Source organism: Pagrus pagrus (genome assembly GCF_965226575.1).
Source record: "Pagrus pagrus genome assembly, chromosome: 19".
NCBI classification, from domain to species: Eukaryota; Metazoa; Chordata; class Actinopteri; order Spariformes; family Sparidae; genus Pagrus; species Pagrus pagrus.
This window is the reverse complement of record NC_140203.1, coordinates 23,163,617-23,186,633: the sequence shown is the minus strand read 5'-3', so window position 1 is coordinate 23,186,633 and position 23,017 is coordinate 23,163,617. Positions and strand designations below refer to the sequence as shown.

Here is a 23,017-nt window from a genome sequence, read left to right as displayed (position 1 = left end):
AGTAACGACGTCTATCCCTTTAAATGACACATGTAAACAAACATGGCCGCCCGCGACACACTCGCGCGGGGAAAGCCAGAGACTACTGACAGAATTACGTTGTTGTCAGTGCACTGTAAGACTGCTGAGCCGGATAAACATTTCAAAGCAGTGATATATAAACGGTAAACGTAATTATTCTACTACATTTCGGCGAAAAAGAGTTGTCGCAAAAAGGTACGTTTTACGGCAGCGACGGTTCCGTTTGATTGGACGCTTGGTACCGTAAACCGTGTCGGTTACAGAACGCATGGGAAGGAGCAGGGACAGCGTGTGTGAACATCTGAAATGTAAGTAACACCAGCAGAAATGTCATATATCTTGTTATTGTTCGCGTCAGCAGTACAGATAAAGCACAGAAGCGCGTGGCGTTATCGATATTATTGTAATATGAAATATATGAATGCTTTTTAACGCTATGAGCGACCGCTAACTAGCTTCTGATAAAATGTCCAATCGCTCTAATCAAGTAAAAGTAACGACAACACGATCTGAAACTATTCCAGTTGAAGTAACTGTGCTGCAGTCAAATGTGGAATTAAGTAGCTTACTACCGGTAAATGTGCTCAAGTATAAAAAGAGTAAGTAGTAATGGGAAAAAAATGGTTTATTCAGAGGGTCCTAACTTGTTTTTTCTTCCCCGTTAGCTAGTAGACGGTAGCCTTAGCTCCCTTCATACCAACCTTTCAGAATAACATGAAAGTTTCCTCCAAGTGTTACGATACTTACAGCAGTTTAATACTGGGATTCCTGTGTTTGTAAAATGTCATTCCTACAGACACTTTCAACTTAGGTAGACTTACTGCTCAGCCACTGATTCACCAGTCATAATGTATGTTTGTAAACATTTTTGAAGCCCAATTTCCTGATTATTATCTGTGTCTCTTTTTGTGTCCCTGTCTCTACCTCTCTCCGGGAACCACCTCAGAATGGAGGCTAGATCCAAAAAACCTTTTTCTCCTAAAGGTGGAAAGAAGTTTACACAGAAGGGAAAAGGTGAGCTATGGTTAACATTAACCAGCTACACTGTACAACATCACTTTCAACCAGGTTTTTCATTGGCTTGTCTCTCTCTCTGTCCAGATTCCATAGGGACCAAATTTGGAGGAAAACCAGGGGGTAAGCCGGGTGGTAAAAAGCCCTTCAAACCGTACAACAGCACAGAGAGGAAGAGCAAACCGGGGAAGGGTGGAGATGCCGGCAAGAAACCAAACAAATTTGCTTTATCCAAAGCCGGCAACGGGCAGCAGAAGAGGAAACTGCCACCTTTTAAAGGGAAAAAGGAGGGAGGAGAGGGAGAAGGTGAGTAAACATCTGCCGGATTACAATGCAATTCGTCATGTTTTAGTCTTTACGTCCCATCACTGCTGAACATTTTGACCAGTCAGTGTCTTCACTTACGCCGTCTTTAGCTACCGGATTACCAATTATTCACAAAAAGTGCTAAATGTCACATGTCATTAACCTCCAAATAACAGTACTGCATGGCTAGTAAATTCAAGTTGTCAAGAACAGTAATGATATATAAAATATAATGAATATACAGTATATAAATGTAATGCAGATGCACTGTAAAACACATTCGAACAAAAGGGATATTTTCCAGGTTGCAAACATGCACTGAATTCACACTACACAGGTATGATCTGATATCGCCGTGTTGGTGTTGTTCCTACATCACAGGTAATGTTGCTCCAGGACCATCATTGCAACTGACCAATCATGTTTTTTTGAATATCATAGCTTTGTGCCTCGGGAAAAAGACTTGACAAATAGGCATGTGGGAGAAGTTTTCCTTTGAAAACACGTGTTAATCATTGTGAAAGAGTCAATTATGACCCACACCATGTTTTCCTAAATCAAACCAAGTATTTTTGTTGCCTAAACCTAACCAAACTGCGACAGAAAATAAAAAATGAAAATTAAAGGTCAAGTGAGACTTAAAATAATAAGACAACAACATAACAGTAAGTTCCACGCTGGACACGAACCCAGGAAAGTCCTGTGTTTCACCCATTCAACCACCACGACTCGCTGTCTGTGTGGAACCTTTGACTTTTTGATGAGATGAAATGATGGCCACATACCTGTAGTATCATATTATATATATATTGATGAAGGACTCTAGATTACATAAATGAGTCTTTCTGATTGTTGTTTTTTAAATAAAATATACAAAAACACATTCTCTCAACAGCATTATGTACATTGTCCCTACTCTAAAAGCATCTTGGTTGGAATAATGCATTTTAAACAAATGAGATGGACTCACCATTCACATTAGTGTGAAAGTTACTGTCATTGTCACATTTGGGGGGACTTTTCATCTGTCTGTATAGCTGTGACCTTTTTACCATGGTCCATTCTGGCCATCGTACACAGTCTAAATCACCCTTAATCTTTTCTTGATAATTATTCTGTGTGTGTGAACAGGTCCCGCGGCTAAGAAGATGAAGAAAGGTGAGTTTAAGCCGAAGAAGAAGGAACAGACAAAGGAGGAGCTGACACAGAACAGGCAGCAGAAGAAGAAGGAGCTGAAGAACAGCAGGCAGCTGGCGGAGAGGAAGGACATGTTCCAGATCATCTGTCAGGCAAAACAAGTGTGGGGAGACCTCCGGAGGTACGCGCGCACACGCACACACACACACACACACACACACACACACACACACACAGTCAGAGAGTGAGGGATGAACACATCACCCCAGCCTTCTCTATGCCTTTTTTTTTAAGTAAAAGTTAAACTTTGTGGGACTACAGATCCAATATGTGACACAGAATAAGCCCCACATACTAAAAGCTGTGAGTGCTGCTGCCTGCTCATTGACAGATGATGGTTGTGTGTGTGTGTGTCAACAGGAAGAAGTGCGACAATGACGTGAAGAAGAAACTGATGAAGGATCTTCATGATCTGATCCGCGGGAAGGTCAAACAGGTGGGTCTCTCCTGCCTGTGAATTGCAAACATAACTCAGAATCCCAGTCCCATCTCAATGTCCACAGATCACCTGTCAATCAAACAGCTGTCTTTCATCAGTAATTATAACGTTGGTAAACTTAAGTTAATAGCTGAGATTCGGGAACACAAAATCATGGAATAAAAAGAAAGCTGATGATTCACACATTGTTGTAATGTTGGACTGAGGTGAAAGATTTCTAAGAAAAATGGAGATCCATATATATTGCCTTCTTAAAAATAAAATACAAACTCACGGACTGTCATTTTTGACTGCTCTCCTGCCTCCAGATGGCGTTTGCTCACGACTCAGTTCGAGTGCTGCAGTGTTTCATCCAGTTCGGCAGCCACGAGCAGAGACAGGAAGTGTTTGAGGAGCTCAAAGGTGAGCAGACATGTTTGGCTTCTTCATCTGCTGCCTTGTAAATGTCTGTTACCGTATCTGTCTGTGACTCCATAAATGTTCATTATCCTGAGAAGGAAACTTGCCTGTTAGGTGACGCTGCTGAATTATCTTTAAGCATCCAGAAATCCTGTTAGAGTCCAGGGTTTATATAAGGTTTTTGCTTTTAACAAGTGCTGCCTGTTGATGGTCTGTGACCAAAGTGTGTGGTAAAAATGTTGTGTTAAGTAGAGCAGCTAATTAACAGGCATTAACTGTCGGTGCTTTGCTGTCTCCCACAGATGACGTCATCGGTTTGTGTAAGTCGCAGTACGGCAAACACATCGTGAAAAAACTGCTGATGTACGGGTGAGTCAGCTGAGATCGGTTTCTTCTTAATATTTAAATGAGACTACATGTTCGACACAAGTTTATTCATATAGCATTTTAATACAAGTGAACTCAGCGTGCTTTACATTAAAATATACATGCAAACACCAACAGACATAAACCACAGACATACACAAGTACAGTAACTGACCAAAAGCCAGAGAAAATAGAAAGGTTGCTCTGTGTTTAACACAAACAAACAGTGTTTGTGTTTACAGACACATTTACACAAGTTATCGAATCGATTGCTTAAAGGAAAAAATAACACATTTTTACTCACCAGCTCTGGGTTCAATTTCTGCTAATGTTCTTAGAATTGTCACTAATTTGCAAAAAATTTAGATTTAGAAAAAATCCTGTCTTTCCATTCCTGGCTTGTTGAGCGTTATGTATTAACCAAAACCAGGAGGGAAAAGAAATCCAAATATTGCACCTAAAAAAATTTAAAAAAAAAAAATCCAGCTCTAGGTTCTTGTCGTTCTATCGTTTTGTCCAGTTAGAATATATAGATATTGGAACATTAGTGTTTGTGTACATGTGTGCATGAGTCCTGTGTTTTTCCTCCACAGGAACAAGGAGCTGTTGGCGGCTGTGATGCAAACATTTAAAGGTCATGTGCGGCCGATGCTTCGCCACGCCGCCGCCTCCTCCATCATCGAGTACGCCTACAACGACAAAGCCGTGCTCGCACAGAGACTCATGCTCACTGAGGGGCTGTACGGGAACACATTCACAGTGTGCAAGGTACACACACACACACCTGCTTGCACTTATTATACGCCTTTACTGTATTATTTCCCTTCTGGTGTTAAAATTATGGTTGTGTGTGTGAAATATTATTGGTTCTGAACACTTGTGTGCCTGTGTGTCCAGTCGACAGTGTGTAACACTATCGAGAAGGTGATCGAGGGGAACCCGGACAAGCTCGACAACATCATCGATGAGATGAAGCAGATACTCACACCCATGGCCCAGAAGTAAGAGGAGAAAACTAAAAAAAAAATTCACACGCAGATGAGAAGTGAAGTCTGAGCAGCTGAACATACAAACATAAAACACTCGACACTACGTTATTCAAACGTTATTGATCAGTGCAGAAAAATAGATGTAAACATTTTCTAGTAGACACAAAAACTGAGTGTCAGCCTGAGCTTGTGACCCTTTAATGTGATTCAGTATATTTTAGTGATGGAGAAGTCAACATTTGCTTAGAGGTCAGTACATTTTTGAAAGTTCCTTGGAGGCTTCCGTTGAATCTGGTCAGATTTTAATTAGTTGAGTTACATGGATTTTTCCAACAGCAAACCTTGGTTAAAGGAAATTGGAATCTTAAGAAACACAAATATGAAAATATATAATCAGCTTTGTTTTCTCTGTTAGTCACTTCTCCAGTTATTCCACCTTTTCCTTTTCTAATTTAATGTAATTTGAATTCATATCAGATTTCTTTTTCCACTCACTGGTGTTGTTGTGTTTCAGAGAACAAGTAATCAAACACTCTCTGGTCCACAAAGTCTTTCTGGACTTCTTCCTGCACGCACCTGACAAACCGAGAACGGTAAGCAGCTCTTTGACTCCTCACACAGAGTTGTATAAGGGCTATGTAGCAGTGCATTCCTCTAGTCGTGCTCGTAACAATGGTGCAGTGTGATGTGAAATAAAAACTAACCCTACTACAAGAAAATAATTTGACACTTTAATATTAGAGCTTCATAAGAGCAAAAAAGAACAGTTCATTTAGTGCTGACTGTAACATGTTTCTTCTCTTTGGTTTGTGTTTGTGCTGATGTGAGCAGGAGATGATCGAGTCCATCAGAGAGTCGGTCGTCTACATGGCTCACACACACGACGGCGCACGAGTGGCGATGCGCTGTCTGTGGCACGGGACGGCCAAGGTGAGTACACAAACACACACACAAAGCAAGTTGTGTTTGCTGTTGCTGTCAGCGAAATGAATGTAAACGAAAAGGGTCAATCCTAAAATTCAGCGACCACTGCCCAGAATGCAAAAAAGGCTCCTTGATGTGACTGCCTGTTCTCTCTTTGGCTCCTCTTTATCCTTCTGCTGGTAAACCTTTCCACGCCTCATGTAGACGTCTCTGTATTAAGTTCAGACATTTAGCCTTTCAATGGCAGCATGTAAAGTGTTAATGTGAAATAAATGTCAGGTGCACACTGTCTCTGTTGTGACCTTTTTTTCATGTTTCAGGACAGAAAAGTCATTATCAAAACTATGAAGACGTACATGGTGAAGTTTGCCACGGTGAGTTCTCAGTGCTGCTTCATTCATTCACTATCACAAGCCGTCCATTCTTAATTAGCTCTTTGATTTTAGAAAAGATCAGAATATGAATGGTACGAGGTGGAAAGGACTGACCCCAGGGTGAATGTTTACCAGAGATTGTTTTGAAAGAGTCAAAGTAAGACTACGTCCACACTGAGGCAGCCTGAATGGGGACTTTTTGGACTTCTTGGTGTTTAGATCAGCTCGCTCATCAGTACAGACTCAACCTGAACTCCTAATTTTATATCAAGTATTTTCTACTTTCTACTTAACTTTGTGACTGTTGTGTACAGGGGGAGTTTGGTCACCTGGTTCTTCTGGCCATATTCGACTGTGTGGACGACACCAAGCTGGTCAAACAGGCCGTGCTCTCAGTGAGTCTGATGTCATGTGGTTCGAAAATATTCATTGAGACTTAAATAGTAAAAAATGAGTATGATGTGGAATAAAAATTTAAAGATGTCAGGTGACAATCATCATTTTGAAGATGTGTGAAAAGTTGAAGTCACTGTGTAAAACTCTGGCCTGGCCTGTTTCTCACCTGTTCAGGAGATCCTGTTGTCTCTGGAGGAGGTCATCAATAATAAATATGGCAAGAAGGTTTTGCTGTACCTGCTGAGCCCCAGAGACCCTGCTCACCTGCTGCCGGAGATCATCAAGGTGCTGGAGCAAGGAGACAACAACGTACACAGGTAACATCGATATGTGTTGATAGACCTATTTCCCACTGCAATGTTTGACAAAAGGACTGTAGTCACAGTTTATGGCAGGAAAATTAAGTTCATTTTAAGTTGATTTTGTGAAAAAGTAGGTGAAAAACAAACCATCAGAAATTAACCACGGTGACATCACTTCCTTCTTCCTCTCCTCAGTAAAAAGGACATGAAGCTTCGGAGGAAGGAGTTGCTGGAAGTCGTCTCCCCCCCACTGCTGGAACATCTGCGTGACCATGCTGACACCATGGTGACAGACAAGGCGACCAGCGTCACCGTCAGTGACATCCTGGCGTCAGCCTGCGGGGACCTGCGGCCCGCCATGACGGCCGTGGCTCAGCTAGCCAATCAGGAGTTGGTGCCAGGAGGGACCAGCGGACAGGTAGGGTGAATTGTTTCATGTGTTTGTTGTGTGTGATTTGTTTCATTGCTGATTAATGCAAAGTTGCAGTAAAAATAGAACTACACAGCAGAAGTAATTGTATCAAGAGGTTTCCAACCCTGCACGGAAACAATATGTGTTTAGTGCTAATTAGCAGATTTTTAACATGCTAATAAGCTAAACTAACATGGAGAACATTACCTGCTAAACTTGTGAGCATGTTAGATTTGTCATTGTGAACATGTTAGTATGATAATGTTAGCATTGATCTTAAATTCACTGCTACCATGGCTGTAGATTTCTGTCAGTCATTTATCAAGTAAAACAATTTGCAAGTTAGAAAATATTTCTTTATTTTGTCACTGTGAAAAAGTTATTGACTGTGACTCGGTTTTTCTACCCGAGGTACTCAAAATGCTGTTTTCAAAGTCTAAAGTTCTCGAATGTTAGAGTAAAGTAAAAGTAGCATTATCAATCTGATCAGATATTCAAAACCTGGAGCCTCATTTCAAAATAAATGAGACCTTAATTTTCAACTACTGAATGCTGATCTGCAGCACTTTAGCTTTAACAAACAGTAGTAACTTATAATTATTGTTGTCTTATTGAAGAATCATTATACAGAAAACAATAAGTTTATTCCATTTAGTATTGGTGGGGGTGGTTACCAAAAGAAGCTCCAAGGACAGGTCTCAAAAACTACTGAAAAATCCAACTAAAGAGGTTTTTTCCTGAGATGGTTTGTCGTCTCTTCTGCTGTTCTTCACTCTTTACTGTACTTGTGCTGCAGCTTCACATGGCCGAGCATCCTGCAGGACACCTGGTGCTGAAATGGCTCATAGAGCAGGACATGACGCTGGCAGAGGCTGGCAAGGAAGGTAAAGAGACACACACATACAGGAGTTTGTGGAGTTCAGTTCATGGAGTTCAGTTCATGCCATGAACTTGAAGTGCCTTGCAGCCACTGAATAACTTGCCAGCTTTGTTTTTTGGAAGTTAATTTCATTTCTCTTTGCACTGAGAGTCTATTTATTCTTATCTGATGAATCTTAATGGAGTTTAACATTTCTGGAAATAAGTCACTTCATGTCCTTATGTAATATGCTAATGAGTCCCAGTTTGTGCCTCTCATCATCACTTAATTTGAGCAGCAGAGCTCAGTATGTCTTCATGAACAAACTCAGAGGATTGTTTGACAACACTAACTGATGTTTTTGATGAACCACATCCCGTCTGATCCACTATAAAGATTTTAACATGTTTCCCAAGTTGGGACTGTTTCCAAACAAAGATGGTGTCAGGAAGCTTTTCAGATGACAGAAACTTAACTTCAGCCTTTTCTCTGTAACCCTCCCTCTCTCTCCTTCCCTCTCCCTGTTGATGTCTGCCTCACTCGCCCCCTCAGAGCGCTTCAGCAGGATACTGGTGGACACAGTGGGGACGGACAATCTGAAGAGCTGGATCAGAGTCAACAGAGGAGCTATGGTGCTTTGCTGGTCAGTGTACACACACACACACACACGAGAATCTGATTTGAAGAGACGATGCAATACATTTTCTTTCTTCCCTCTAGTTTCTTTATCTGTCCAGGTTTTGTATCTGTATGAGATTTCTGCTTCCACTCCAGTGCTGTGGAGGTGAATGGAGTGATGCTCACATTATATAAAAAAAGTTATTTTAACAAACACTGTCCTGACTTTCTCTTGATAATAGTTCAATTTCAACATAAAAATGGTCCAGTAAGAGGGTGAATTGACCCTTCAGCTAGGAAAATGAAACTCCTAATCTACGGCATAAATGTTTTTCCATTAGTTGAAGACTGTAGGTAATAAACATGTTGTACATGATGTCACAGCCTCCTAAATCCGTGCCTGTGTTTGTGTGTGCAGCCTCCTGAACAGCTGTGACAAGTCCGTGGCTGCGGAGGTGAAGGCAGCGCTCGAGTCCATCAAATCAGAGCTCAGCAGCATCAGCAACAACAAAGGAGCTGAAATCCTGCTGGAGAATCTGAACAAGTAGAGACTGTTTTATTTTAAATGAACTGGTGATGTTGAACGCATCACTTCCTGTGCTGCAGACTGTGAGTTGTTTCTAGCTGCAAATGGGAACGTTTCAGGAAGCGGATACAACCTGGAACACTGACGTTTCAGTCCCTGATGGAAAATGGAAGCGTTTGGAGGACAAAGTGATGCTGCGAGCAAACTGGTTCAACACAAACAGGCCACTTGTGTGTGTTTAGACGTTCATTTGCCCGTTTGTACAACACATGAACAGAACACATAATGTAAATCTGTGTCTGTCATACCAATTGCATCAGTAAAAGAGTTTTTTTTATTTAAACACAAATTCTCTGTTCTTTCCAGTCACTTCTACTTTCATTTTTTACAGTCACTGTTGAGATTCTGTCAGTGACCCTCAGCATCTCTTTCACATTTAAAGCCTACTTGGTAAAATAAGACCGACACCCTGCGAGTTTCTGAAGGCTTTTACAGTGAAACATCTGCAGAAGTGTTTAGTTTTAATGACCATGGCTTAATGCAGAATGAAAAGTGCAAAGTAGATTTACAATTTATTATTGAGTGAACAGAGAAACTCAGAGCAGCCAACTGGTCTTACTAAAATATTAAACAAGAACGTTTGAGAAGTTCTGCTTCCTTTTGCATTTGAGGTAAATACAGTGTTTAAAACTATGAGCATTTACAGATTGAAGAGCTGTACTGGGTCTCTTGCCGTCCTCTTGTGGATCCATCCATGCAGATGGTTTTGGTTTGATTTGTCAGGTGAGATATGGGTCTTTGTGGTTTCTGTCAGAGCACTGTTACAAGTAAAATTTGTAAGTTCATCGCCCATATATATTTTACAGGAACAGTGTCCCTGTTTCTTAATACAAAACAGAAATGGACAATTTACAACCTGGACAAAACCATCTGCATGGACACACAACAAAGGTTTTTGTAATTTGAGTGAACTGGTCCACGAGGGCTGGTGAACACAAGTACAGTCCAGTTCTCCTGTTTGTTTGTATCGTCCTCCATTTTGGATTGTTTTCATCAGATTTTGTAACATGTGAGTTGTAATTGTATCAGCTAAACAGAAAATGTGTTTTCAAAATAAAGATTATAATGAGTACTTCATTGTACCTCAAACCTTTTAACCAGATAGTCTTTCAAAGTCTTTAAATAAGCTTTTAATGATTAACAAAATGCTGTATCTTAAGCGAGCTCCACTGCTAAAAGCTACTGATTCAGTCAGTTCAGCCTGAGGATTCGGTGTTAAACATGTCCTGTACTTTATATAATGATGACTCCATGTCACACACACACTTATGATGGCAAGACATAGGTTTATTATTAGAGACAGAGACACGTGTGCAGACAACTTCTCATTATTGCTGTCCTGTTGTCGTTCACTCCTGAATCCTGGATTACTTGTGAGCTTCACAGACTAATGGACAGAGTGTGGATGGAGGAAGAGTAGAGGTCAGTGCTGATGGTGGTATGGACAGCTTTAGCAGAGATGTATGTAGATTCAAAATTGAACAGATTTTGGCAAATAAATTTAAAAAATTGCATTATGTTTTAATCTACTCCGAACTTGCATCATCTATTCAGAGGGTGTTTCCCGTCCTTTGTCCAATGCGTGCTGGAATAGGCTTTAAAGGAATGAACATGAATAGAAGACTGATGGATGAAAGGAGGGGTCTCTTGTCCTGACCTTGGACTGGAACAGTGTCTGTGTGGGCGGTTCAAACCCCCATGACTCCTGCAGTCACAGGGTCTTAATGGTACAGTGGCCTGAATGTCACTGGTTCATTTCCAGTTCAGGTACTCCATAAACTGTCAGTCTGCTGTCCTTGACTGCCGTTCCAGACAAATCTTACTGTAGAAACCTACAACTTTGCTCACTGCAGGCGGGCCATCCTGTCCTGAATGGCGTCCTCGCAGCACTCGGCCAACTTCTTTGCCGCCCTCCTGGCAAATTGCACCTTCCCACGGGCCCTGGTGACGGCGGTGTACTCGTGGGTCTTGAGCTTGGTGTAATAGTCGGAGAACTTGTTGTAGAGGATGGAGATGGGCATGCCGTTGAGGATGACGCCGAAGGAGATGCAGGCGAAGGCGAAGATCCGGCCCAGGTTGGTCTCAGGGAGCATGTCGCCGTAGCCCACTGTCGATATGCTCACCTGACGGATGAAGAGGAACCAGAATATGAAAATGAGATGTTGAGAACATGATCGGTTCTGACTTTCAAACAAAAGACTAGTTCATGTTGGCCTCTGTCAAACATGGCTTATGTTAAAGACATCTACTGACATTAGCACGCTAACAAGCTAGCTAAAGCCTGTTCCGGTACAACATTCCTGTGCTGCTGGTGGTGTAAAGCTCCCAGTCTGACCACTAGATGCACAGCTAATCGAGCTAACTAGCCAACAGCAGCTACAGTTAGCGGTTACTATGGTGATATGCTGCCCCCTGTTTGAGTTTTAATTGGACAGGACCTGATTTTTACATACTGCACCTTTAACTGTATCATTGATACAATTATGCTCATTCACTAGCTTCCTAACCAGTCTCTCTTTTTGTCAGTAAATAATTCATATATACAACCATACACAGCCTGTATACACATTATTAGGGTTTTCACACACATTCACATAAACTCATAAATAACTCGCTTTTATTATCAATATATTTTCTTCTGTCTCCCCTCCTCTCTTCAGTTAACCTCTCTCACATCTTCCTTCTTTTTCTGCATGTATTATTAATACTTCCCCCCTCCCCCTGACCTTGATCTTTCCGTTATCTTTATTTATTTACCGTCCTCTCCGCCTCACTCTTTTCAATCATACATCCTGGGGTAGGGATAAGACTGCACCTCTGGCTCAGCAGCTGGCCAAAGGACACAGGACTAGGTCACCCTGATTGGGACAAATTTAATACACATAGCTTTCCCACAGAACGAGCCCCACAAGGACCAGGGGGGCAGTTTTCAAAGGGTCTGGACCTGCAACGAGTTGACACCACGGGTGGCCCGAGGCAGACTATATAATTGTAACATCATGGAACTGCACAGGGTGACCTCGGCCCAGTCCTCCGTCAGCTGCAGCGGTCGCTGTTAAGGGTGGCCATCATCAGCGCTGTCCTCAACAGCAAACCCACCCCCAACCCCTATTGTTCTCTTTCATCTGTTCTTGTATCCATTTATTTATTTAAATGTCTTTCTCATTTTATACACGTGCACTGAAACATGTGGATTGTAAAACCATATTGTTATTACCTCGGCCGAGGAGATTATGTATGAGTTTATTCCCACTTTCTATAACATTGCGAGATAAGGCTTTTTTTTTTTTTTACATTTTTGTTAATGTCTCAGGGAATAATTAAGGCGCACGTCGGCGGCCTGTATCTATGAGTGATTAGAATTTGATGCGGATCCACATAGAAATGTGGATTTAAACATTTTATTTGATATTGGATTTAGCTCGATTGAAGTAAGTAGTTGTTTTTTGTCATATAACTAAAGTCTTGGTTCAAATTGGCTCTGTTTGATAATATTAATTAGATAATAATCACAGCTGTTGCAGTGTTTCTACTGTGAAGAAAGGTTTGTGTAGAACAGGTTGATGCATTAGAGAATTAAACACTATGACATTATACAGTGATGTTGAGATGCTGCAGCCCTGTCTGGGTCTCTCTCCGGGTGGAAGAGGGACAGTCCCGGATGCATCCTGCTGAAATGTTTAAGGAAGCAGCTGTGCACTAATCAGCTTTTTATAAGCTTCTCTGTGGGAAGCATCCAGACGGTCTTCCTTACAGTGGAGGGCTCCGTCCCAAATGCAGCTACACAAGTTGTTACATAAACATGCTTTTAAAGGTGCACTATGTAGTTTGGGGGAATACATTTTAATCAGAAGAGAAACATTTTCATTGACTGATCTTTTCTGCCTAAACAAACTCTCTTTGTTTTCATGACTGAATAAACTGAATAAACTCTCTGACCTCAAAGGACAACACAATTTAAATTGTTTTACATTGTTTATATGTGGCGGACCCTGCCACCTTTCTAGCTTCAAACAGTGTTCTGGGACCTTGTTTTCCTCTGAGAACAGCACATTTCTTCTCCAAAACTACATAGTATCCCTTTAAAAGGGCTCTGTGGAACATCTGCATTGTGCTGGCTATTAGTTAGCGGACTCTATTTCTAAACTAACGTTAGCTACTGTTGCTCTCTGTTAGCGGAGTGGAGAGAGGCACTGAGACGAGGCACTCGAGAACATGTACACGTACTGATTCTGCTGTGATCTCAACACTACCTGCAGAGTGACCTCCGTGAGTGTTGCTATGTTTAGTTATTTTAATGCTGCACAAAATCCTAAATCTTGGCCCTGATCTGCCTCCTAGTGGATTCACTTTTTAACCCTCCAGGAAAACACAAGTGACAAGTACGTGACCGCTGCTGCTCACAGCAGATCGACTGGCTGCTGTATTTTGGAAAAACTCCCTGACTCAGGGGCAATACAAAGTTTTGTGCCAAAGTTTTCAGCTTGCTGTCATCGAAAGTACAACTACTCCTTATAAACACTGCCAGAAGCTGCATCAGAGGGATTTTCATACAGTATGTAGGAGAGCAGGGGGAGGACATAGATAGAAGGCAGAATGACTGAGTGTTTGTTTGAGTGTTTGTGTGTTTGTCGACTCACAGCGGCCCACCACCACGCGTGCGGCATGGAGGTGAAGTTGGTGTTGTAAACGTCGTGCTCCACAGTGTACACCATGGCTGAAAACATGAAGATGCCCATACCGATGAAGAGCAGCAGACAGCCCACCTGCACACACAAACACATTTTAGTTGGGATTTTCCATGAGGGTCATGTCCTCATCACTCCTCCTACGATCTCACCCAATTCTCACTAGATTTGAATGAACTCAAGTGTGAAAGTACAAGAAAACAAGTAGAAAGTTATTCCTCTGCTTTTTTAGAGTCAGGTACAGTCAGACCTGCTGGTAACACTGCCTCAGCGTGAAGCCAAAGGCTCTGAGGCCTGTCGAGTGACGCGCCAGCTTCAAGATCCTGAAGATTCTCATCAGACGCATGATCCTCAGAACCTGACCCACCTACAGGCAAGAAAAACCACAGAAGAAGAACCAATAAGTGAGTGCGACCAATAGATGGAATGATGTCATCATCATCATCTCTCCCATCAGCCCCCTCTCACCTTTCCCACACGTCCCACCGCCTCGATGTCCCCCGAGTGCGACTGCACGTCCTCGGCCGAGAAGCACTCCAGGAGCATCTGCAGGTAGTGCGGCAGGATGGCCACCAGGTCGACGGTGTTCAGCACGCTGCGTCCAAAACGCTTGATGTCAGGGGTGGACATCAGGCGCAGCAGGTACTCCAGGGTGAAGAAGCTGATGCAGAAAGACTCCACGGACTCGCCGTAGAATCTGCCGCTGAGCTGGCCCGACGGCGTCTGGGAGAGGAAATAATGCCGATGCCAAACCTACTGTTAGGTCTTTTTGACACACGCACACGCACACGCACACACACACACACACACACACACACACCGCTAGGGAAATTTCTTAATGGTTCTTGCAAGCAACTGCACTACCCTGCAATCAATGATGACTAAAAAGAACTGAATGTGACTGGATGTTTGTTTCCTGTACGTGATCATCTCCTACATGGTTTGAAGTCATTTTCACACGTGCAGAAGAACAAACAATAAAGTTACATTTCACGTCCTCTGCACCCGCTGTGCAGCTGCTCATCTTCATGCTGAGGAAAAGTTATATTGGTCATATTGACCAACACACCAGTGCAACAGATAGAAGAATGTCAATAATCTGCTCAGGTCACATTCGCCTTTCAGGTCACACACACCAGGTACTGCATCTCCTCCACAGTGTTGAGCGTCATGGCGACCAGCGAGATCAGCACAAACATGGAGGAGGCGATCCCCATCAGCTTCGCAGGGACGGACGAGAACGGCTTCTCCATCAGGTTCCAAATCATCCTCCGGGCCGGCCCAAAGGACATGTCGTCGAATAACTCCTCGTTCTCCTCCATCTCCACCTGGAGGGCACAGAAATACATGAAACAACAAACAAATAAAAACAGAGTGGAAGCAGGAGGAACATTATTTTCATGGTTAGAAATGAAAAAAAGATCAAATAAAGCCAAATGAGAAGTAAAGTGTAGCTTTTATCAGCATAACACATTTAGCAGAAACAGAAACAAAACAAAACATTCATTACATCTAAAAAATACAGTGCACGAGAGTATGTATACAAGTAATAAGCGAGAGTTTAAGGTTTATAAAAGCATTTTAAATAAGGACGGAGCAAAACAACCATAAAAAGAAAATGTCCACATCACAAGCTGGAATAAAACTGAATTAAAGAGTGAAAAATTAAAGGTCAAGAAAACACGTCAGGAAGAAGCTGGCACAACAGACTGTGATGGAAACATCTGTCTACATCTGTGCCAAGGAAAAGCTTATTCTGCGCTCTCCATCTGTCAAGACGGCAGAGCGCAGCAGAGATTTATAATGTAGGTCAGACAGACCCGGAGCCAGCCAGCAGATTACTGTGAGACAAAAATCTCACAGGTGAAAATATGAAAAACATAAACTGCTGAACCAATGAAGCTAGGAGGCGATGATGCACTTCTATAAACTTTTGGAGCTGAGAGGGTGAAAAACTTCTGGATTTAATGATATAAATGTTATTTTTCAGTGAGCACCACAAATTAATTTACATTCACCTCCATTTTGTTGGTGTGGATGCAAAGTTTGGTAAAATAGAATCAAAACTACACGTATATGCATGATAAATACAGGCAGAGGGAGGTGAGAAAAGGTTTTTTCTTTTTTTTATCCTTATTAACAAAACAGACTGCAACACAAACTGACTTCCTGACATCCTGGTCCAGTGTTTTCTAATGACGATGCCTCAGAGCAACAGGCCGGTTGAGAACTAAAACCTAACAGAGTCACTGTCATGGCATCGAAACAACAAGAACATTTCTGTATCACATGACATAATGAGATTACCATCCATAGTTTAATCTGTCTTTATGATGCCGGAGGGGAGGCTGACCAGTCTGCAGGTTTTCATTTCAACCAAAGAATCCCCCCGATTAATCATTTTACTATTAAACTGAGCGGAGGATGGAGGATTAACTTGTTTTTTTCAGTGATGATACGGCCATCCAGCAGAACACCACTAGAGGTTCTCCTGACAGATCTGGACGTATCAAAAGTGATTCACAGATCTGAAACCAGTCGTCAGCAAGTCTCCAGATCTAAGCTACAGTAGATGCTTCTCTACACCCATTACAAATACAAAATGCACAGCGCCAGCCTACCTCTGCTATCAGCTGTTTCTGGATTTTCAGTTGCTCATTCAGCTCATCCTGCCGCTCTTCGAAGGAGATGCGGCAGCAGCGTTGGCTGTTTTTGATCCTGACACCCCAGTAGTTTATCTCCTCCAGGAAGTTGTGGGGACACAGCTCGTGTTTAATGCACAACACTCCAGTTCTGAAGGAGAGGACAGGGTTAATGTGTGTTTACTCAATCCATGTTGATGTAAACACCATTTTACCTGTAGAAGTGGAAGATGTTGTGGAAGATTTCAGGGTCCCGGTCGAAGAAGAACTCGTTGCTGTGGACGACATAGTCGTCACACAGATCCAACCTCCTGCTGTGGTCTGAGCACGTGGCCAACCGGCCGAGCCTTGTCTTTGGATACCTGGCAGCTAACGTGTAGGGCAAGTTGTACACCTGCAGGAGAGGCAGCAGAAGAAAGTGCAACAGGTAAAATGATTTTAATGAAGCTGGGTTAGGGTTACACACTAGCAGACTTTGAAAGGTCCAGTGTGTAGGATTAAGGGAGACCTATTAGCAGAAATGGAATATGATATTCATAGTTATGTTTTCATCCATTCATCGTGTATAATCACCTGAAACTATCTTTGTGTTTGGGTAACTTAGAATGAGGGAGCGGGTCCTCTTCCACAGAGTCTGCCATGTTTCTATAGTTGCCCAGAGCGGACAAACCAAACAAACACTGGCTGTAGAGAGGGCCTCGCAAGTGTTTTCACATTTCACACAGCGACTATCATAAGGGGGGGTGAGACGAGGGGCGTTCATGCCACTAAGTCCTACACACCGGACCTTTAAAGTACTTATCAAGGGTGAAAAAATACACAACCTATGCAGATCACCACTGCCTGATCAGATACCTGTCATTAACTAGCTCAAAGGTTACAAAATGTTGACACAGAGTGAAAAAGCCTGTCACAATTTCTCAGAGCTCACGTTTCTGTCTTCACATTGCTTGTTTTGTCCAATTCAGAAAAAAAAGTTCAGTTTACAATGATATAAATTAATCTCCACATTTGAAGGCTGGATGAAGACAATGTTTAGTATATTTTATAAAGGCACCACATTATGCTCATTTCCAGGTTCGTTCCATAGCTGCGGCACCTCCTGAAAAGCACAGTTGGCTCTGATTGGTCAGCTCTCACAGGCCTGTGGAGGCCTAGCTAGTCAGCTTTATTTGTGGCACACACACAACTCCAGCTGTAACAAGCATTGCCAGCAGATGGCACAAGAGTTAAAAGCACAGTAGTTGTTTCTTTCTGTGGCTGTAAGCAACATCTGCAGGCCTAAAGTTACTTTTCTTACGACTTTGCTTTCTACGGGTGGTGCTTTTTGGCAGGTGCATGACTGATATGACAATGATTTAACAGCGCCCCCTGGTGGAGAATCTCTCATAATAAAAAGGCGATATCAGTCTGGTTTCCAGAATATCTAGCTTAGCCGCATGTTGACGGTAGGAGTTAAGCAGAGTTACCGTTCCTCCGACGTTGATGTTGAGAATGAGGTGTTTGGTTGGAGAGAGCAGCAGCTGGGATTGACACACCAGGAGTTGATCCTCCTCATCCTCATACTCAGCATAAAGATCGTAGATGTCTCTGCACAGATCCTTCACAAATAAAGCAAAATCTTTACAATGCTGAATTCAGCATGTTATGCATACGTTCAAGATGACTGAGGAAAAAGACATACATGCAAATACTGGGTATGATATGGAAAAATGATGAGAAATTGAAGGGCAGGTTTTCTTTTATGGCAGCTGATTTCTTTGTGTGTGACACTTAGATTGCAACTCTGCCAGTTTTACACATTAAAGTGTGTTTACAGGTCTTGAGGAGTACTACTGTATATGTGAAAAAAGTAGTAGACAGCCTTTTGCGGCTCCAGAAGAAGCTGCATGTAATCTGATGAACTGCCTCCAGTGAGGAGGCAGTAAACTCCTGTAGGACAATTGAACTCATTATGGACACATAAAAAAAAAAACGTAATTCTATTCCACACATTCGTCTTCCTTTTCAAAACCTGGTGCCTGCATTACCCACAATGCAACAATCAGTGGAGGAACATGCAGCTTCCTCTGAAGCCACAAAAGGCTTTGTACTACTTTTTCACATATGCAGTCGTCCTCCCCAACACCTGTAAACACTCTTTAATCTGTAAAATAGTTACCCTTTAAAACTAAATCAGATAGTTGATTAACTGATTAGTTTTGTTGCCAATTAATCTACAACATCTTTTACATGAATTAGTAGTTAATTTATGAAGCAAAATGTCAAACGTTCTCTGGTCCCGGCCTCTCACATGTGAATCTGCTGCTGCCGTCTTCATTTTATATCACTGTGACTAAAATATCTTTAAGTTCTGAGTGTTGATCCTGCAAAACTTGACATGTGAGGAACGTCAACTTGGGCTCTGGAACAATGATCAATAATGAAAATAATCGTAAGAAGCAGGTGAACAGTTAGAGTTTTGTGAAAAGCCTTCTCTGTTATTACTGATGAGTGAACGGATGAAACAGTGTTGTGTTTTGAACAATTTTATACTTATTAAAGTACACATTTATTCATTTTTTTCAGATTTGAAAACAAAATCCTGCCAAGCGAAGAGTGAAAAAAAACCAAAACCATATGAAACATGAATAAATAAAGTGTCTGACCTGCATGGAGCTCCATGGCCTGATAAAGATCTTGGTGAGGTCCAGATAGTCGGCCGGTTCTCTGACAGCTTGAGTCCGGCTGCCGGGCTTGTAGCTGTGGAACAAACTCCTGCTGCGGGCTCTGAGGTGGGTCAACATGTCGCCGCTCAATCTGTTTATAACCTAAGATTCAATCAACTTGTATGGAGAGACATCCTGACAGCTCCAACACCATCAGCCTCTCAAACTTACTGTACACACACACACACACACACACACAGCTGGCATCTTGCACATGTGCACAAACCTTGATCACACACACACATATAAAAGATGACAATACAAATGAGTAAACAAAAGGATGGCAAATGATTTCACTCAAATTCAGTAAGAAATCAGGTCATCATACACGCAGCTCACACACACAAACACACACACAGAGGATGAGGTAGGAAGTGACTCTCGTTGTCTGATGCAGCTGACTGAGATGATCTGGGTGCTTAAAGTTTTAAACTCTATTATCCTCTTTTATCCATCTCTTGATCTCTCGCTCTCCTCCCACTAACTGTATCTGATCCTGCTGGACGTTGATATTTATCTGCGTGCGGTCAGCTGACAGAGTAAAGGAGCAGGTCGAAGAGTCTAGTGACTCTGTGAGGGTGTGCTTGGGCAGAGTGCTGCTCTGCTTTTTAAAATAAAGTTGTAGCTTGTAATTTCAGTTTGTGCCAGTGGTAATGCTGGTAAATAATACTCAAGTAAAAGTACAAAGTATTCTTCAAATACTACTCAGAGCATTAGTTATTTTTAACCCATGATGTATCATGCATTTTCATTAGCAGGCATTCAATCAAAGAGGTTTCTGTTTCTCAGAATGACTCCATACTGCTCTGCTCTGCTCAGTGGCCATGGTCACCTCTCCAAACCTGAGCCTGCTGCAGGGTTTTACGTCTGTGTGTCAGTTTCCATTGGCCTGTTTGTGATTGGATAGCCTTATTGGCTAAAAAATACTAAAGAAAATATTTAGAGGGTTATCTTCGTTTGAGGTTGAAGTCAATTATTAGTGTTAGTTTCAAATTAAAAACCTTGTTGTGGTTGTATTGATGTAAAAACTGTCTTTGAGTCCACAGGTTTGTGGCTTTTTAACATTAAGAAGTAATGTAATATTCATAAATTACAAATTCTCAGATTGTGTTGAAAACATTAATATTTTCCCTATTGTGATTAAATCTGATACTGCATATTGTTTATGTAAAGCAATACTGGAAAGTCAGCATAGCACCTGCTGTGAACCGTTTGTATTTTCCATGTAACATAATTATCATTGACAGACTGTATTTGGGTTTTAGGAGAGGGGAAGTTGGGTTGATTTCATCTGGTTAAATTTCATGTAGTCAATGTGAAACCATGTTGAATCTTTTGTTGGCACTTCTGTTGTTCAATGTACCCCACAGTTATTTAAAGATGCAGATATGCAGCAGGCTGCCTCTGAGTCATTACTTCTTACAGAACGTAGCCCTTCACATCTGACATGTCTGGCTCCAAGTGTGTGTATGTGACGAGTTTGTCCCATCAAGCGTGGGTCATCATAGGTGGAGATTAATCCTTGCTGTAGTTAAACAGGGATAATGAACGGATGGAGCCGGACCCGTTCCAAAAAAACCCCAAACGACTTAGTGGCTCTCCCACCATCTCAATCCACTTCCTTCACTTCGCAAACACCTGTTCACACTCCTGTTTATCCCTCAGCTGACGTGATCCGGACATGATGAGTCGGGAGCAGTGACTTTTGGAGAGATTGAACTGTGAGCTGGAAGCACAGAGGTGGTTTCATGTTCACATCTGTCTGCCTCTTCCTTCTTTTTGGAACAGATTCTTGATGATCCAGTGCATCTTGTGACCTTTGACTTGTCCTCCTCTGATCCTCACTTCAAGATCTAAATGAAAAGATTATTATAAAAGTCGACCTTGAACTTAGCAGTAGTTTGATTAATTATTTCTGAATCAATCAAACTTCTTTGTCACACGTTATTTCAGTCTCTGGGCTTGGGAAGCACGTCGAGTCATTCCAAGTCAACAGGCTTTCCGGCTGCTGTCCCTTTTACATTTCAGTAAAATGTATTCACTAGTTACTTTACAGCTTAAGATTTTACATACCAACAGATAAGCTCATACAACACATTTTAAATGTTTAACCCTTGGTTCTCAAAGCGTTTTTTACTTTTGACCCCTCACAATGAGCAGTGTCTTGTCATGTTTCAGATGTATATGAGTTAAGAGACGTTTCCCCACTAAATTTCTATTCACATTCTCCAATATTTTACTACTGACACAATGGCTTCACTTTCAAGAAGTGTTGGCTATGGTGTAGCAGCAGACCCGGCTGCAGAAAACAATTTAAGGGGGGGGCATTACATTTTTTCAGGGGGGCAAACTTTTTCAACCTACATTTTATTTGCTTCAGGCTGAACAATGGCTCTGTGACCATTCCTACAGTGCGGAGAAATAATTTTCCTCTTACTAAAAAGGGGCAGTTCATCCCAAAATCTAAAAAACAAACAAACAAAATAGTGTAGTGCTGTGTCCATTTATTCAACTCAAGCATTTATTCAAATTCTATCAAGTTTTACTCTTTCAAATAATCAACCATCTACAGAACTTTTCAGTGCGCTATTTTTCTACTTCTTCTCATCATCATTATCATTAATTATTATTATTAATAATATTGTTTAAAGTGAGCCTCTTATCGTTTAACAGAAAAATACATCATACAAGCAGCAACTCTTGCAGCCTTGTCAGTCTGATGGCGAGTTATCACTTTCTGTCATCACTAACATGCTGTTAATAATCAAAGAAGCTCTGAGGCTTTGTTCTATATGTTATAATACAAGATTTCAGCATTGAGCTACAATCAGGCTACATTCATGACTCTGTACAGTCAAACTAACCAAAAGCTTATTATTGATCATCAGTATAAAGTTTCAGGGCTGTAACCATGGTAACTCACGGTGCCAGAGGGGAGGGAGAGACGCTGAATGAAGCCGTTTACACAGATACACTGCAGACAAAGTCCAGACTATAGTTGTTGTTTCACACATGTAGCACACAACAGGAGACTGTCCGTGTCAGACGAGTTCTCACGTGCTGACTAAACTCAGCTGATAACGTAGCAGCGCGACGAGTCCTTGCTAGCTAAGCAGCTAAACTTTAGTGCCGCTCCTGTTGAGATCCCGCCCCGTGTGGGTCTCTGCACTGTCATTGGTCAGGCGAGCACACTGTTAACGATACCATTGGCTGTAGAGTGTGACAATCTGTCAACAAACATCAGCCAACAGTTCTCCTCCGATCTACATTGATCTCACAAGTCGCCTCTGATAAGTTTGAATGACGGAAGTCCGTCGTAGCGACGGAGAACTTTAATCCATGCGAACGCCACAGCTAACTAGCGAGTCTATGAGCAACTGCGACCATGAACGTCAAGTACTAACAGCGTTACCCTCTCATGAGGATGACTCAGTGACCCGCCCCCCCAGCACCTGTAATTGGCCAGCACGTTTCCTTCGTTCGTTGGTTGAATTGTATGATCGACAAATCGAGATAGGAATAATAGAGCGTTGGCCACTCCGAGGTAATAAACAAAACCCAAATAAAATAAACAGCTTCCAGCCCAGGGCGGGCACGGCTGACTCTGTGGGCGGGCACGGCCCGCCAATGGCCGCCCATGCCGCCGGGACTCTGTAGCAGTAATAATAGTGTTCAATAAAGTTGCTAACATCTTTATTTTTTTATTTCTATCATTTCTTAATAATGATACAGCAGCTGCTCCACAAACAAGGAGTGACTGGACACACCCCTCATAAT

The 23,017-nt window shown here is 42.0% G+C and overlaps 2 protein-coding genes across 3 annotated transcripts; one reads left to right on the top strand and one right to left on the bottom strand.

Annotated features, from left to right (window-relative positions):
• Positions 1-12: 12 nt before the first annotated feature.
• pum3 (pumilio RNA-binding family member 3) lies at positions 13-10,299 on the top strand. 2 transcript variants are annotated; one of them, XM_084383882.1, is made up of 18 exons: positions 17-329; positions 968-1,035; positions 1,123-1,341; positions 2,473-2,659; positions 2,899-2,974; positions 3,286-3,379; positions 3,679-3,745; positions 4,336-4,510; positions 4,640-4,743; positions 5,246-5,324; positions 5,563-5,661; positions 5,976-6,029; positions 6,344-6,424; positions 6,600-6,742; positions 6,923-7,145; positions 7,936-8,023; positions 8,551-8,641; positions 9,035-10,299. In XM_084383882.1, exons 2-18 carry the CDS (start codon positions 969-971, stop codon positions 9,162-9,164), a joined length of 1,977 nt encoding a protein of 658 aa, XP_084240008.1. In that variant the 5' UTR covers positions 17-329; position 968; the 3' UTR covers positions 9,165-10,299. The 2 variants fall into 2 exon arrangements, with proteins under 2 accessions (XP_084240007.1, XP_084240008.1); XM_084383881.1 differs by having other exon boundaries at positions 13-329; positions 968-1,341.
• Positions 10,300-10,526: 227 nt separating this feature from the next.
• Positions 10,527-19,326, bottom strand: kcnv2a (potassium channel, subfamily V, member 2a). The gene is made up of 9 exons (XM_084383482.1): positions 19,181-19,326; positions 18,002-18,133; positions 16,748-16,926; positions 16,512-16,683; positions 15,027-15,218; positions 14,359-14,613; positions 14,141-14,257; positions 13,843-13,968; positions 10,527-11,325 (listed from the first exon to the last, which is right to left on the bottom strand). Exons 1-9 carry the CDS (start codon positions 19,316-19,318, stop codon positions 11,047-11,049), a joined length of 1,590 nt encoding a protein of 529 aa, XP_084239608.1. The 5' UTR covers positions 19,319-19,326; the 3' UTR covers positions 10,527-11,046.
• Between the last annotated feature and the right edge of the window lie 3,691 nt (positions 19,327-23,017).

Excerpts from the sequence above, each read along its gene's own strand:
- pum3 (XM_084383881.1), top strand. The coding sequence starts at position 969 with ATGGAGGCTAGATCCAAAAAACCTTTTTCTCCTAAAGGTGGAAAGAAG. Across the intron at positions 3,746-4,335 it reads AAAAAACTGCTGATGTACGG|GAACAAGGAGCTGTTGGCGG; the intron begins GTGAGTCAGCTG and ends TTTCCTCCACAG. Across the intron at positions 6,425-6,599 it reads TCAAACAGGCCGTGCTCTCA|GAGATCCTGTTGTCTCTGGA; the intron begins GTGAGTCTGATG and ends TCACCTGTTCAG.
- kcnv2a (XM_084383482.1), bottom strand. The coding sequence starts at position 19,318 with ATGTTGACCCACCTCAGAGCCCGCAGCAGGAGTTTGTTCCACAGCTAC. Across the intron at positions 18,134-19,180 it reads GGCCATGGAGCTCCATGCAG|GATCTGTGCAGAGACATCTA; the intron begins GTCAGACACTTT and ends TTATTTGTGAAG. Across the intron at positions 16,684-16,747 it reads AACATCTTCCACTTCTACAG|AACTGGAGTGTTGTGCATTA; the intron begins GTAAAATGGTGT and ends CCTCTCCTTCAG.